The sequence below is a fragment of the Fistularia commersonii genome, chromosome 12 (assembly GCF_037954325.1).
Source record: "Fistularia commersonii isolate RoL2024-O1a breed Wild chromosome 12, RoL_Fcom_v1.0, whole genome shotgun sequence".
Taxonomy (NCBI): Eukaryota; Metazoa; Chordata; class Actinopteri; order Syngnathiformes; family Fistulariidae; genus Fistularia; species Fistularia commersonii.
This window is the reverse complement of record NC_141295.1, coordinates 16,036,877-16,050,355: the sequence shown is the minus strand read 5'-3', so window position 1 is coordinate 16,050,355 and position 13,479 is coordinate 16,036,877. Positions and strand designations below refer to the sequence as shown.

At 43.1% G+C, this 13,479-nt stretch overlaps 1 protein-coding gene across 1 annotated transcript in view; it reads left to right on the top strand.

Moving 5' to 3' along the window:
• Positions 1-13,479, top strand: part of nr3c2 (nuclear receptor subfamily 3, group C, member 2) — a 94,952-nt gene that overhangs the window by 73,886 nt on the left and 7,587 nt on the right. The window contains exons 7-8 of the mRNA XM_086157372.1: positions 2,627-2,757; positions 13,246-13,403. Coding sequence (XP_086013498.1) covers positions 2,627-2,757; positions 13,246-13,403 — 289 coding nt within the window. The remainder of the gene's footprint in view (positions 1-2,626; positions 2,758-13,245; positions 13,404-13,479) is intronic.

The following is a 13,479-nucleotide window of genomic DNA, read 5'->3' as shown; positions in this document are numbered from 1 at the left end:
CTTCCAGTAGTAGATATATACCGCTCCAAAAAAATCACAAAGGGAACACAGCAAGAGAACACTTTCACTTTTGTGAAATCGAACTGCAAGCAGCGCTGATTCATTTGGATTTGTTTTAAGGAAATCAGCCCATAGTGAGTTTTTCCACTTTAATTTTGAGTGAGACCCCAAATCCGGACCTCCGCGGGTTCATACGTTTGATTTCTATTGATCATTTTTGTGTGATTTTGTTGTCAGCATATTCAACTATGTAAAGACCAAAGTATTTCATAAGAATAGGCCATTCATTCAGATCTAGGATGTGTTATTTTAGAGCTCCCTTTATTTTGTTGAGCAGACTATAACAAACAACTGACAGTTTGAAATATGAATCAGTCTTTTATTTTAGATGAATATGGTGCAGCGGCTATCACGCCATCACTTTTAGCGTCACTGCCAGAAAATCCCTGGATTGAATCCGACGGGGAGTAATGGGGGTCCTTCAGTCCAAAAATGTACAGTACTGGAGTACAGGAGACCCTAAATTTAACATTTTAATGAGAAAATGAATAGCTGTTTCTCTACATGATCTGTGAAAATAATCTCTAAAGAGCTAAAAAAGGAAAACACACGCACAAGTACAGTTTGAAAAAATCCGCAAACCAAAAATGCTCAAAAAAGAAAGATGATTTATTTTATATATAACGCAAAAACACTTACTCACACATGACGTTTCGAGCAAATATAAGCTCTCCCTCACATGCTTACGGGAGATGTGTTTTTGTGTTACATGTAAAATAAATCATCTTTTTCAGTGTGTGGATTTTTTTCAAGCGCTACTTTATAAACTCAGCCTCTGAGAATGCTAGAAAAATAGTTGAGATAATGAATGAATGAGTTAATTACACGTTTATTTTATTTGTTTTGCACTAACGAACTGTCCAAAAAAATGCTAAATTATTTGGGTTCCCGGCTGTCTCTCCCCGTCACTCGTAGCTGCGGATCAGCAGAGATCAGGATCAATTAGTTTGGACCCCAAATAGCTTTCGGTTCGATAGCGCCGCTAACAAAACACGCTCTGTCAAGGGGCCGCTACGCCGCAGCGCCAAACTTATTTACACTGCATCCCTGTGCAGCGTTAAGGAGGAATTTGACGTTACACGTAATGATTAATTAGGATTTCTGCTCGAATGGCAATTAATTGAATGTACTTTTCTGAGCAAACAAATGCCATTGGCCACGTTTATCCGTCAGCTTTCCTCTCCCGGCTCCCTCGATCATTTACCATAGAAACGGAGAGCGGGGGGACGGGGGGGGGGAGGCGGGGAGGAGTCGAAGCTGGCGGGGGGAGATAGAAAGAGAAACAGAGAGCGAGGCGGAGATTTAAAGAGATGAGGAGGGTAAGGAGTGAGATCGCCAGTTTTTTTTTTTTTTTTTTCTTCTTTTTTCTTTTTTTTTTTTTTTTTTTCTTTTTCGCTTCCTCCCCAAAACCAGCAGCTCATTTTGGGCAGTGATTCAGCAAAACTGATTTCAGTAGAGAGAGAGAAAGAGAGAGAGAGAAAAAAAAAAGTTGTGGATAACTCCACACGGGCCGAGAGTCTATCTAACGCCGGTCTCTGCAAAACCGCAGTGCTGCTCGGTGGTGGAAGGATTCCATCCTCGCTCAGACACTGTCACAGCTCGTCAGCGGCTCGGTCTGCCTGACACACACACACACACACACACGCACACAGTTGTACAGTAAACACTACGCATTATTCTTCATCCAGTTCCTGAAATCAGTCATCATTCAGCAATCAGGAGCTAATTGTCAGTGTGTTCATCCCTATGGAGCGCCGCACTTTCGCCGTATTACAGGCGAAAAACCGAAACATCTCTCAAGCCAGCAACTCCACTTGCATTTAATTACCGTATTCCAGATGCAACGTTGATTTATAACAGACAGAGCTGGCATCTCCAGCCTGAGACCCCCCCCCCCCACACACACACACACACACTCACACACACCAAACCCTGGTTCTGTGGCATCTGCGGAGCACATTTCTGATTGGCCGGCTATTTATCACTCTTAATTTTCCTTTCCTGTTTTTGATTTTTTTTTCTTCTTTATGACGTAAACTAAGATCGGTCGAACAAAAACGCGTGCGGAACCGAAGAGGCTGCGAGAGGCCGACCTCTCGTCACCCCGGCGACGTCTATGTTTGTACGCGGAGGCTTGGATCAACGATGTTATTGGGCGTGTTTGCGAGGTGATTAAGGTTAGACGCCGGGTCTTACCTCTTCCGCCACGGCTTTCTAAAAGCGCCGCATCTGTGTTGGGAAACTGCATGCAGCCCTCTGCAATCTGGCGGAGGTGGTGGTGGTGGGGGAGGGAGGGAGGGTGGATTTGGTATTCTGCTCTTAGCCTAGACTAGCAGGATCCCCATCTGCACCGGGTGGAAATAATGTTTCACCCGGGTCGAAACCGCCGCTGCTGGAATTGCAGGCAAATTGCGCTCAGGGTACGATTGAGTGAATGCTGATTCGTAAATAATAACTCCAGACAGTTTAAACCCTGAAATAGTTTATATTGTCATTTCCTCCCGTCTGTGTGTAGCTGTTTGACATCCCAGCTTCTCCATGTGTGTGTGTGTGTGTTTCTCCACAGGGATCGCATGCAGCAGTCCGCCATGTACGACCTGTGTCTGGGCATGAGGCAGGTGAGCCAGGAGTTTGTCCGACTGCAGCTCACCTACGACGAGTTCCTCTCCATGAAGGTCCTGCTGCTGCTCAGCACAGGTAAGCGGTGGAGCTGCAGGGCCTGCAAGAGGTGCTGCTTCATGTAACTGAATCTCTGGCGAGGATGCATTTTCTACCTTTACCGCTGCTCGCCACGCGTCCGTCTTCGTCTCAGTCATAAGCAGTCAGTAAGAAAAAAAAATCATGAACGGATGGCGACGATTGAGTCGATTTGTGTTTCCCTTCGTAGGTCAGCCGTGTGGTTTAAGTCTTTTGGTTTTCGATCGTCGTCGGCTGTTTCGTTGTGACTTTGTGATTTCCCCTCCGCGGTTGGCGGCGCCATTAATGTGACAACGGCATGGAGCACCTGTCAGAGGCTTTTATTTCAGAAATCCTCCAGATGCTAAACGGCCTCCGTTTAAGATTTGGCACCGGATTTATAGGAAAACCTTTCAGAAATTTGCCGCAGAATCTGAAACTGACCAAGAAGAATCCCGGCCGATGGAGAACGTGGCGTTCGGAGTTCGGTTGGAAACGTACGTCGTGCGTGCTTCGCTGATCGTTTTCAGCTCCGTTCAATCCGTTGTGTGGAATTATTGTCACAAATGGGAAACATGAGGTTCCTCTGCAAGGTGGGCTTTGCCTTGAATAAACAGCTCACATCCGAATGGAACCCTGGTCATTATCTTCTCAAACACAATCAGAAGTCAAACTCCTGGACTTTCGCACAAAGAACGTGCGGCAGCTTTCAGCAGTGAGAGCTCAGGTGAACGCTAACCTCGATTCAGATGTCGGTCGAAAATCAAGGAATGTTTCCATCCCGCCCGTCAGGCTCAATCAACATCTCGGCCTGAGGAGACCTCAGATGTTTTGTTTTTTCTAGTGGAAAATTTCCACGGAAGCTCTCCGGTAGCTCGGCGGACGTTTACGGCGGCGCGAGTTGGAGTTGGAGTCAAGTCAGATTTTATTTTTATGGCGCCAAATCACCACACGGTTGAAGGATGACACTTTCCAGAGCAGAACAGGTCTGGATCACACTCGTCTAGACTTACGACTGAAAAACCAACCCAACGCTCGACGTGGGCGACCTTCTACCTCGACCTAGAGAGGTAGAAAGCTGGGAGGTGTGAGGGTTTGCAGAGACGCCTACAGATGAACTCGTACCACTAATAGCATCTGCGCTAACAATTTTACGGTCATGAATAGTTATATGTCTATATATGACGTAAATGAGTGAGTGAATGGTTTTATGCCTTTATATGAAATGTGAATGAGTGAGTGAATGTTGGACTCTTTGACGTGCAAATTAGTAATGAATGGATGTATGTCTCTATTTGACATGAGTGAATAGTTGTCTTTAGATGATTTGTGAATGAGTGAGTGAAGGATTGTGCATGTGAATGAGTGAGTGACTGTATCTATGGGATGTGTACATGAGTGAGTGAATGGTTGTATGTCTTTGAATGACGTGTTAATAGTTGTATGTCTCCATGTGATTTGTGAATGAATGAGTGAATGTATCTCTATGTGATGTGCGAACGAGTGAGTGAATTGTTGTGCGTGAGCGAGTGAATGCTATATGTCGCTATATTATTTGTAAATGCGTGGTTGAGTGTGGTTGTGCGTGAGTGAGTGAGTGAGTGAATGTATCTCTATGTGATGTGTGAATGTCTAAGTCAATGGTTGTGTGTTTGAATGATTTGTGAATGAGTGAGTAAATGGTTGTGCACGTGAATGGGAAGCGAATGGTGTTTTGTCTTTGAATGATTTGTGAAGTGAGTGAGTGAATGTATCTATGTGGCATGTGCATGAGTGACTGAATGTTTGTGCATGTGAATGAATGAGTGAATGTATCGCCATATGAAATGTGACCGTGTGGGTAAATGATTGTGTCTTTATATGATTTGTCAATGAGCGAGCGAGTGAATGTTTGCGCACGTCAATGTATCCATATGTGATGTGCACATGAGTGAGTGAATGGTTGTATGTCTGTATATGACCTGTGATTGGTTGTATGTCACGATATGATTTGTGAATGAATGAGTCTATGGTTGTGTGTCTCCATTTGATTTGTTAGTGATTGCATGTCTTTGAATGGTGTGTGAATGAGTGAGTGAATGGTTGTACGCCACTAAAGGCTTTGCGAATGAATGAGTGAACGGTTGCATGTCTTTGAATGATTTGCGAATTAGTGAGTGAATGGTCGTGCATGTGAATGAGTGAGTGAGTGAATGTATCGCTATGTGACATATGCATGAATGAGTGAATGTTGTATGTCACAATATGATTTGTGGATGAATGAGTGAATGGTTGAATGTCTTTGAATGAGTGAGTGAACGGTTTTATGTCTTTATATGATTGTGAATGAGGGAGTGAATGAATGTATCTCTATGTGATATGTGAATGAATGATTGTATGTCTTCATATTATTTGTGAATGAGTGAGTGAATGATTGTATGTCACTAAATGATTTGTGAAAGAGTGAATGACTGGTTGTATGTCTATATGAGGCTCTGTGATCGATTGGCAAGCGGTCCAGAATGAACCCCACCTCTGGGTGATTGACAGCTGCGATCAGAACCAGCACTCCACAACCCAGAGAGAATGAATGAATGAATGAATATCAAACACTTTGCAATGTTATACTGGTCACCAACAACCAGGAATAATCATAACAGAGCGGATATTTTTAGCCCGCCGTGATGAACTGGCGCAGACCATAAGCAGGCGCCATCACCCTAAACCAAATGTCACCCGGCGGGACGTTTGTAAACCGAGTCACCCGATCTCGCCCCGCGTGCTTCGGCGCCGAGGAGCGTACAGCGCCGCGTTACTATTCGTGAAGCACAAACGTCAAATTGTCATACCTGCTCATCCTTTTCAACGTCCGCGAGATCCCACTGGAAACGTACGCTTGTGCGATTCTGATTCCTCACTTTGAGTGACAAATTTTATCCCTTCACTTCTAATTGGATTAACAAATTGCACAAAGTCTCGCTGTGTTGACGCCTTTTCTTTCTTTCTTTTTTTTTTTTTTTTTTTTCGCTAAACCGCCGCTTCACAAGAAAGGATACGCTGGACCAAAAATTTCGAAGGAAGTTGGAAAGCGAACCCGGTGTTTTTCCATCACCTCAACGCAGCGCGCTCCAACGCCGTCGGTTCAATTTCAACTGGCGAGAGTTTCAGCGATGGCACCGGTGTCAAAACTCCTCTGTCCACACCCAGACGTAAATATTAATAAAAAAAAATTTAAAAAGTTGCGTACAAAAGATCCGCTGCTGCCCTGCGCTGATGAGAAAGGGGTGGGAAAAGGGGTCTTCTGGGGTGGGGGGAATTTGGAGGGGTGAGCTATTTGAAGGGCCTGCGTGCTGGCCAGACATCAGACTTTCTGAACTTCTGCACCGGTGCCAATCGGTGGAAATATTTATTGGCAGGGTATTTATTTTTCAGTTACCGAGGCTTCTCAAAGCGGTGTGTTGATCCTGGAAGAGAGGAAAAAAAAAAAAAAAAAAAAAGGCACAGCTTTCACGAGCGGCGCTGCGCGTTTCTGCCGTTCGACATTTTCACGTCCTAATAAGACCACTTTATGCAATCCGACAGCCGTCTTCTCAGACTTTTTAGGGATAATTTAAAGTAAACCGGTTTTCGTAGCGCGGCAATCTTCCACTTTATATGGGGTTAAATACCGTCCGTTTACTCAGCCGGCTCGTGACGATCATCGACAGAGGCCCCGGTTTCGTTTCGTCGCGCAACTTCGACCGCCCGATCGTCTTCGCATTGAGCGGCGTTGAAGAAAAGATGCTGAGGTTCTCTTTGGGAGAGACCGGGATGGATGGGATCAGGAATGAGTCCATCAGAGGACGGACGTATGTTAGATGTTTTGGAGAAGGTCTGAGACGGTTGGGTCATGTGCAGAGGAGGGATAGCGAATATATCGGTAGACGGATGCTGGAATTGAAGGTCTAGGTCAGGGGTCAGCAACCTTTAACACCCAAAGAGCCTTTTGGACCCGGTTTCCACGGAATGGGAAAACACTAAGAGCCGCAATTATTATTTGACGTCTAAAATAAAGGTACCATTACATATATTGCTTTTTCTTACGTTTATACTTCTTCGGATATTTTTCTTTTCTCACATTTCTCCATACTTTTCCAACCTGGGGTTGAAAGTCTCGACAAATTGACGTCCAAAATAAAGGTACCATTATATATATATTGCTTCTTCTTACTTTTATAGTTCTTCGGATAGTTTTCTTTTCTTACATTTCTCCGTATTTTGGGTTCCTGGGGTTGAAAGTCTCGACAAATTGACGCCGTTTTGGCGGGTATATTGGTGAGGTTTATTTTTAGCGTCAAAAAATAATAAATCTTAATTTCATTTTACTATTTCAAGATCACAATAATCTTCCAATTTAAAACTAAAATTAAAAAAAGGAAAAAAAAATTAAACCAACACAAATAAAATACATTTCAATTAAAATTCTTATAATTTATTGTCCCAAGCCACTCTGAGCCGCAGCGTAAGGACGTAAGAGCCGTGACCCCTGGTCTAGAGGAAGACCAAAGAGAAGATTTATTTAGTTTAGATGGTGTGAGAGGGGAGGATACAGAAAATAGAGTTAGATGGAGAAGGTTGATTCGCTGAAGGAAAAGAAAAATGGTTGTGTCTCTGCATGACTTGTAAATGAGAGGGTGAATATGAGGGTTGTATGTTTCTATACATCTATGTTTCTCTCGCCCAATGACGGTTGGGATAGGCTTCCCGAGTGCTGGACGCGCGTCAGATAGTGGATTTATGGATTTATTCTGATTTGTATTTACTTTATTTAATTATACCTCTAACTTCTAACTGAATTGGAGAAGAACGCTGTCGTTATTAAAACCGAGTTGCTGCTGGCAGCAGGATGTCGAGTGTTTTTTATTTGTCATTTCTAAAGTGTCTTGGTTTCCCCGTGTCAGAAACTCTGTGAAGAGCGGTGGCGTGAACTCGCCTGCCGGAGGCGGCGATTAAGTGAACACGGTTACTTTGCGAAGAAATTGCAAAAAGGAGGACAAAATTTCAAAAAAAACATATGTTCAATTAAAAAACTAAAATATCCAGGAAAGGATCAGGAAATGACCTGATACTTTGAGACGAGCGTTTCGTTCACCTGTATTTCCTTTAACAGTTTTCTTTACAAAACAAAATATAGGTCCGAGAGTGAATATTCCTGCAGGAATCTACCGATACTGTTTTTCCGGTTTGGCTTTTTTCACAAAGACGCCGCATGAAAGCTTCTCTGCCCCCCCACCCCCACCCCCCGATCGCCGCTCGATCCGGCGGAGTCACCTGGAAGCGGGGAGGAGAGAGCGATGCGGAGGACGGCAAACGGCGAGGGCCGGGGAGAGGCGTGTTGACAATGAGAGCAAAAGCGGCGGTAAGAAGGTCAGGTGCGTAGTTTGCTTTCGGGGAAAGGAAAGACAAAAGGAAGGAGGGGGCGCTGCCGGTCCTTCTGTTGCCGCGGCCTCCCTCTCCTCTCCTGGAGGGTTTCCAGAGAGCCCTGCTGCACTTAATAAAGGCCAGTCAAGCACCAGGCAGCGCTCCAAGACCTGCTATTTTTCCTCCGAGCCTTGAAACCCGGGGCCCGGAATTTCACGGAGAAAGGAAGAAGCGGGGCTACGAAGCAAAAAAACGCGGGGATGGAAGGCGCTTCGCGTTTCTGCGAGTGCGCGGGTCAAAATATAGCTCGACTGAAGCCGACTCTGGATTTTCTGATGCTTTGTAGGAAGTAGGAGCCGTCATTGAGAGATGGCGCCGAGGAAAAAGGAGAAATGTGCGCAGAGGAGTTGTCAGAACTTGTCAGTTGAACACGTAACGTGGAGTCAGAGAGAGAGAGAGAGAGAGAGAGAGAGAGAGCTTTTGGATGGCTTGAGAAAATTGTGTGACAAGGAGAGAGGGCGAACAAGCGTAAGAAAAAAGGGACGGGGGGAAATGACGGGAGAGAGCGAGGAGCTGTTATTCCTCTCTGACCTTGGCTAAGGTTTCACTGAGCCTGTGGTGTCTCATGACCCTGTTTGGATTTGGTGCACAGAGAGAGAGAGCGACCTGCTCCAACCGGTCACCTCTGCACACAAATAGATAATACCGCTTTATCCGGCTCATTTTGTTGAACGTTATAATGACGTCGTCGTCCGCCCCCGATCCTAAAACAAGATTTTTTTTTTTATTTTTTATTTTTTTTTTGATGAAATTTCGGCGCGTCACCGTGCTGCTCCGCCGCAGTCCATATCGAATAGCCCGGGCTTTTAAATCAAACCCCAGATCCGTCCTGTCAGTGTGGTATGTAGCAGCCAGTCAAAGCAGGAAGATGCACGTCCCCACGCAACACACATGCAAAAGGCATCTCATATCCGCGTGAGTTATGTTTCCGTCTTTGTTTTATGTGCGGCGCAGCTTTCCCAGGCTCGCGTTGATGTAATAATAATAATAATTAAACACAACAAAACACAAAAAAACGCGACCCGGTTTGCACAAAGATACGGCGGACTCCCGCCGCGCTCTTGTAAATGCCCTATTTTGGGGGGTAAACGCCCCTAAATGCCAGGTCAGTTTCTAATCAGAGTGTATGTGGGTCAGTGGGAGAAAAACAAAAGGTACAAATGCGGCTGCGGGTATTAGCACATTCTCGCCATGTCGGCCAAGAAATAAAGCGTAGAAATCCCCTCTCCTGCACCGGGGCCTAATCTGTTTACATATCTGTTTTCCTTGGGCTCGGATCACGCCCGAAGGAAGGAGGGAAGGTGTTTGAGCATCAAAGTGTGATGAGGAGGCCCGCAAAGGCAGAAGCACAAACGGACAAATATTGAACAATACTCCGAGTTAGTGAACTACAAAGCTCGGCTTTCAGAAACACATTTTTCTTAACTGACAGAAGTCGAGTTTTGCCGATGGCTATTCACTCAGCGGAGCTCAAACAAGTCGTGTCAGTAGTTCGTTTTTGAAGCCGCTGCAACAAGTGGGCAAATATTATCCAGGGTAGCCCGGAAGCGCTCACTCGAACTCGGCTCTGACCCGCTCGCTTTCTATCAATTAGACCGATCGGGGTTAGAATTTTCCCATCGCGGCGCGGAAGATTTTCCTGTTTTCAGGCTTCAGAAACGCGATCAAAATTTACGAGGTCTAACCTTCGCCTCTTCTCGACATGTTTGGCCATGATGCGATCGTGCTGGAATCCCGCCGCCATGTCCAGGGTGACTGCCTGACGGCAGCCTTTCGGAACATGAGTGATTCATTTCTTTCCGCCGCAGGATGAGACAATGCGTTCGCCAGATTGATGTGTGCTGAGGTCAGGAGAGGTGAAAAAAATCAGGTTTATATATGTATATACATGTATATATGTATATATGTATACATGTATACACACACATATATAAATATACATGTACATATTTATGTGTGTATATGTATTTATATATATATACACACACACACACACATATGCATATATATATATATATATATATATATATATATATATATATATAATATAGACATATATTAAAGATTAGTGCTAATAAGCTCGAAGACTAAGCTAATATTCAGGGGCTGTGTCAGTCTAGTTTATATATTCATAAAGTGCATATTTACTGTCAAAACAAATATACTGGTAATTTATCAATAATTAGAATAATAGCAATTAAAAGATCATCATATCAAATAATTGTACTAATAACAACCACAATAATAACTAGTAATTATACTACTGTCCTAATGATGATGATGATGATAATAGTAATAGTTATCATTAGTATTATTATTATTACCCTTATTGTTATTTCTATTTGATATGACACATTTGAAATTGCTGCAACTATTAATAATAAAAATAATAATTATATGAATAATACTAATAGTAATGTATTGGATGATGTAGAAACACAAAGATAAACATTGATTTTTGCGACTTTTCCAGCACACATTGAGATATATTACAAAACTATTCTAGCTCCTCATTATCACCCAAATACTTCTTGCACAGATTTTAAAGGGAGCAGGTTATTAAGGATGTCCTGTATCATAAACCATGTAGATTAAAGTGGTAAAAACATCATAATATTGAGTCAGAATTAAAAGGAAAAACCCAGGGGAATTCATTTTACCTGAATTACAAACAAAACAAAAAACATACATCAAAGTTTCTTTAAAAAGTTGTCCCCCTTAAATAATCTCTGAACTTGCCCGCATATTAGTTTGAAAAAAAAAAAAACAGCAGTTTGTTAAGTTCGGAAGTTCCAGTAGTTTGCATTATAACACAGTTTAGGGAAGAGAAATGATTTAAAAGATATTCCAGGGTTTGCTTCTAAATTATTTGATGCATAAACAGGAAAAAATTAAAAATAAGGAGCTTTTCTCGCGTCCGTCGGAGAAAAGACCTGCTGTTTTAATTAAATGTGCGGTTCGCTGAGCGTTTAAACTGCATTAAAACTTTGAGTATGTGTTCCTGTGCGCTGGACATCTGGGCAATGGCTGAAGGACTACTGATACCGCTCCCTCCGTCTGCTTTTAGACGCACTCTTTGAGGCGGTGTGTGTCTTAATCTGGTTGCCGGCGGCTGAATATCGTTTGAAGCGTTGGCGGGCTTCCATATCTGGGTCTTTGTTCGGCCGCACAGGGAAGGAGAAAAAAGCGCAAGGAAGAAGATATTGTAGATTTAGAGGCATCTCTTTGCCGCGGTTTACTGTATCTCGGTGTAAACATCGGGCTGAATTTCGTCGGACACGATTCCTTTCTTGTGTTGTCGGTGCTTTGATTGGACAATCCAAATTGGTCGGATGTGACGGGAGACCGACTTCCATGAATCGCTGGCTGCTCATGAAACCGGCTGTCGTTAAAAATGGTTAAAATGAGCTGTAATGAGTTGCCAAAGAGGCAGAGTTCACCTTGACAGGAGAAACGTCCAAAGAAAAAAAAAAAAAAAAAAAAAAAGATTTTTTTTTTTTCTCCAGGCATCCATGTAGGATTCTGAATATTAATCATTTATGCCCGAGATGGAAGATAGCGGTCGTTCTTTCAGACGGGAGACAAAAAAAAAAAAAAAAAATGAACAACGCAGCGTGGACTTTCTTTTTATTCATTTATGCTGAAACAAAACGGACCAGGATGTAACGGCGGCTCATCGATTAGCGCCGCCGCCTCGCGGCAGGGAGGTTCCTGCTTCGATTCCCACGGGGGGGCCTTTCTGAGTCTCCATGTCCTCTCCGTGTCTAAGTGGGGTTCCTCCGGGTTCTTCGGTTTCCTCTCGCACAAAAACATGCAGGAGGTTTGTTGCAGAACCAAAATAGTCAAGTTAAATGCTTGTGTCTCTATACAACAGACCTGGGCATTTTAATGGCCACATACAGCCCGTTTTGCTTTTATTTTAATTTCATTATTAGTGTTATTTATTTTTTATATGGCCCATTTTTTTATTTACTTTTTTGATTGGAAACCCCTTATTTTTTCCTTTTTTTTTTTTTTTTTTTTGTATATTTTGTACGGATTATTACATACAAAATAATGCCGGTACATTAATATGATCATGAATGATTTTAAATTTTGATATAAAATGCCCAAAAATTTTAATATTTACATTTTTATTTCATTTATGCCGGCGCATAAAAATTGAATAGGAAATGTGGCCCGCCAGTCAAAGTAATTGCCCATCCCTGCTATATAATGTGTGAATGAGAGTGAATGCATGTGAGTGAATTGGTTGTTTCTACCTAAAGGTTTGGAAAAAAATTCACACCCCAAGAGTGCCCCAAAATTAAAGATAATTTACTTTCCCTTGAGTCAAGAACATTTATTATACCATGACGTTTTTAGCAAAAACCCGCTCTTACCAAAATACTTTTTGGCAAGCATCTGAGGGATTTTTTCAAACCTTTGTTTAGTTGATACTTTTGATCCAGCGCCCGTCCTTAACTGGACAACAGATGTGCGTGATTTTCTTCTTCTTTTTTTTTCCTCAAGCTGTATGTCTTTATATGACATGTGAATGGTATTATGTATAAATGTGGCCCTGTGATTGACCGGCCCAGAGGTGAACCCCAACTCTCAGCCAATCACAGCTGCGATTGCTGATATAAAATTTCAATATTAAATATCTCACTTGGAAAATTGTCATCGTCTCCAATCCAACAGCCAACAAAGGTTCATTGTGAAGGACTGTGTTTTTATGTATGTATGTATTTATTTGAATTTCCACTGATCAACATGTTGATAAAGAAAATAACCAGCAGTCACCTTATTCTTGCAAAACATCCAAATTTGAATATATACTCCTACCCAGTGCAATAAGAAAGGGAGGAAGAAGACTCGTGCTGGATAAAAGTGGATATTTTGTTATGTAAGGCACTTTCCTGCCAATTATGGCAAACAAGCAAAGCATTGAGTTACTTTAAAAAAGATTGCAGAGTTTGTATGCAAATGTCATATTAGGTCGAGATCCTTCATAACAGCATTTGGAGTGCGTCATTCGTTTTCCCACCCGATCAAATTAACGACAGCGTGATTCGTCTCCTTCCACAGTTCCAAAAGAGGGTCTGAAGAACCAGGCGGCATTTGAGGAGATGAGGGTTAATTACATTAAGGAGCTTCGGCGTTCAGTGGGAAAAGCAACCAACAACTCCGGCCAAACCTGGCAGCGCTTCTTCCAGCTCACCAAGCTACTGGACGCCATGCATGATGTAAGTACCTTTGCCCCGTCCGTCCGTCCGTCCATCCGTCCGTCCGTCCGTCCGTCCTACGCCGATGCTAGCTCCC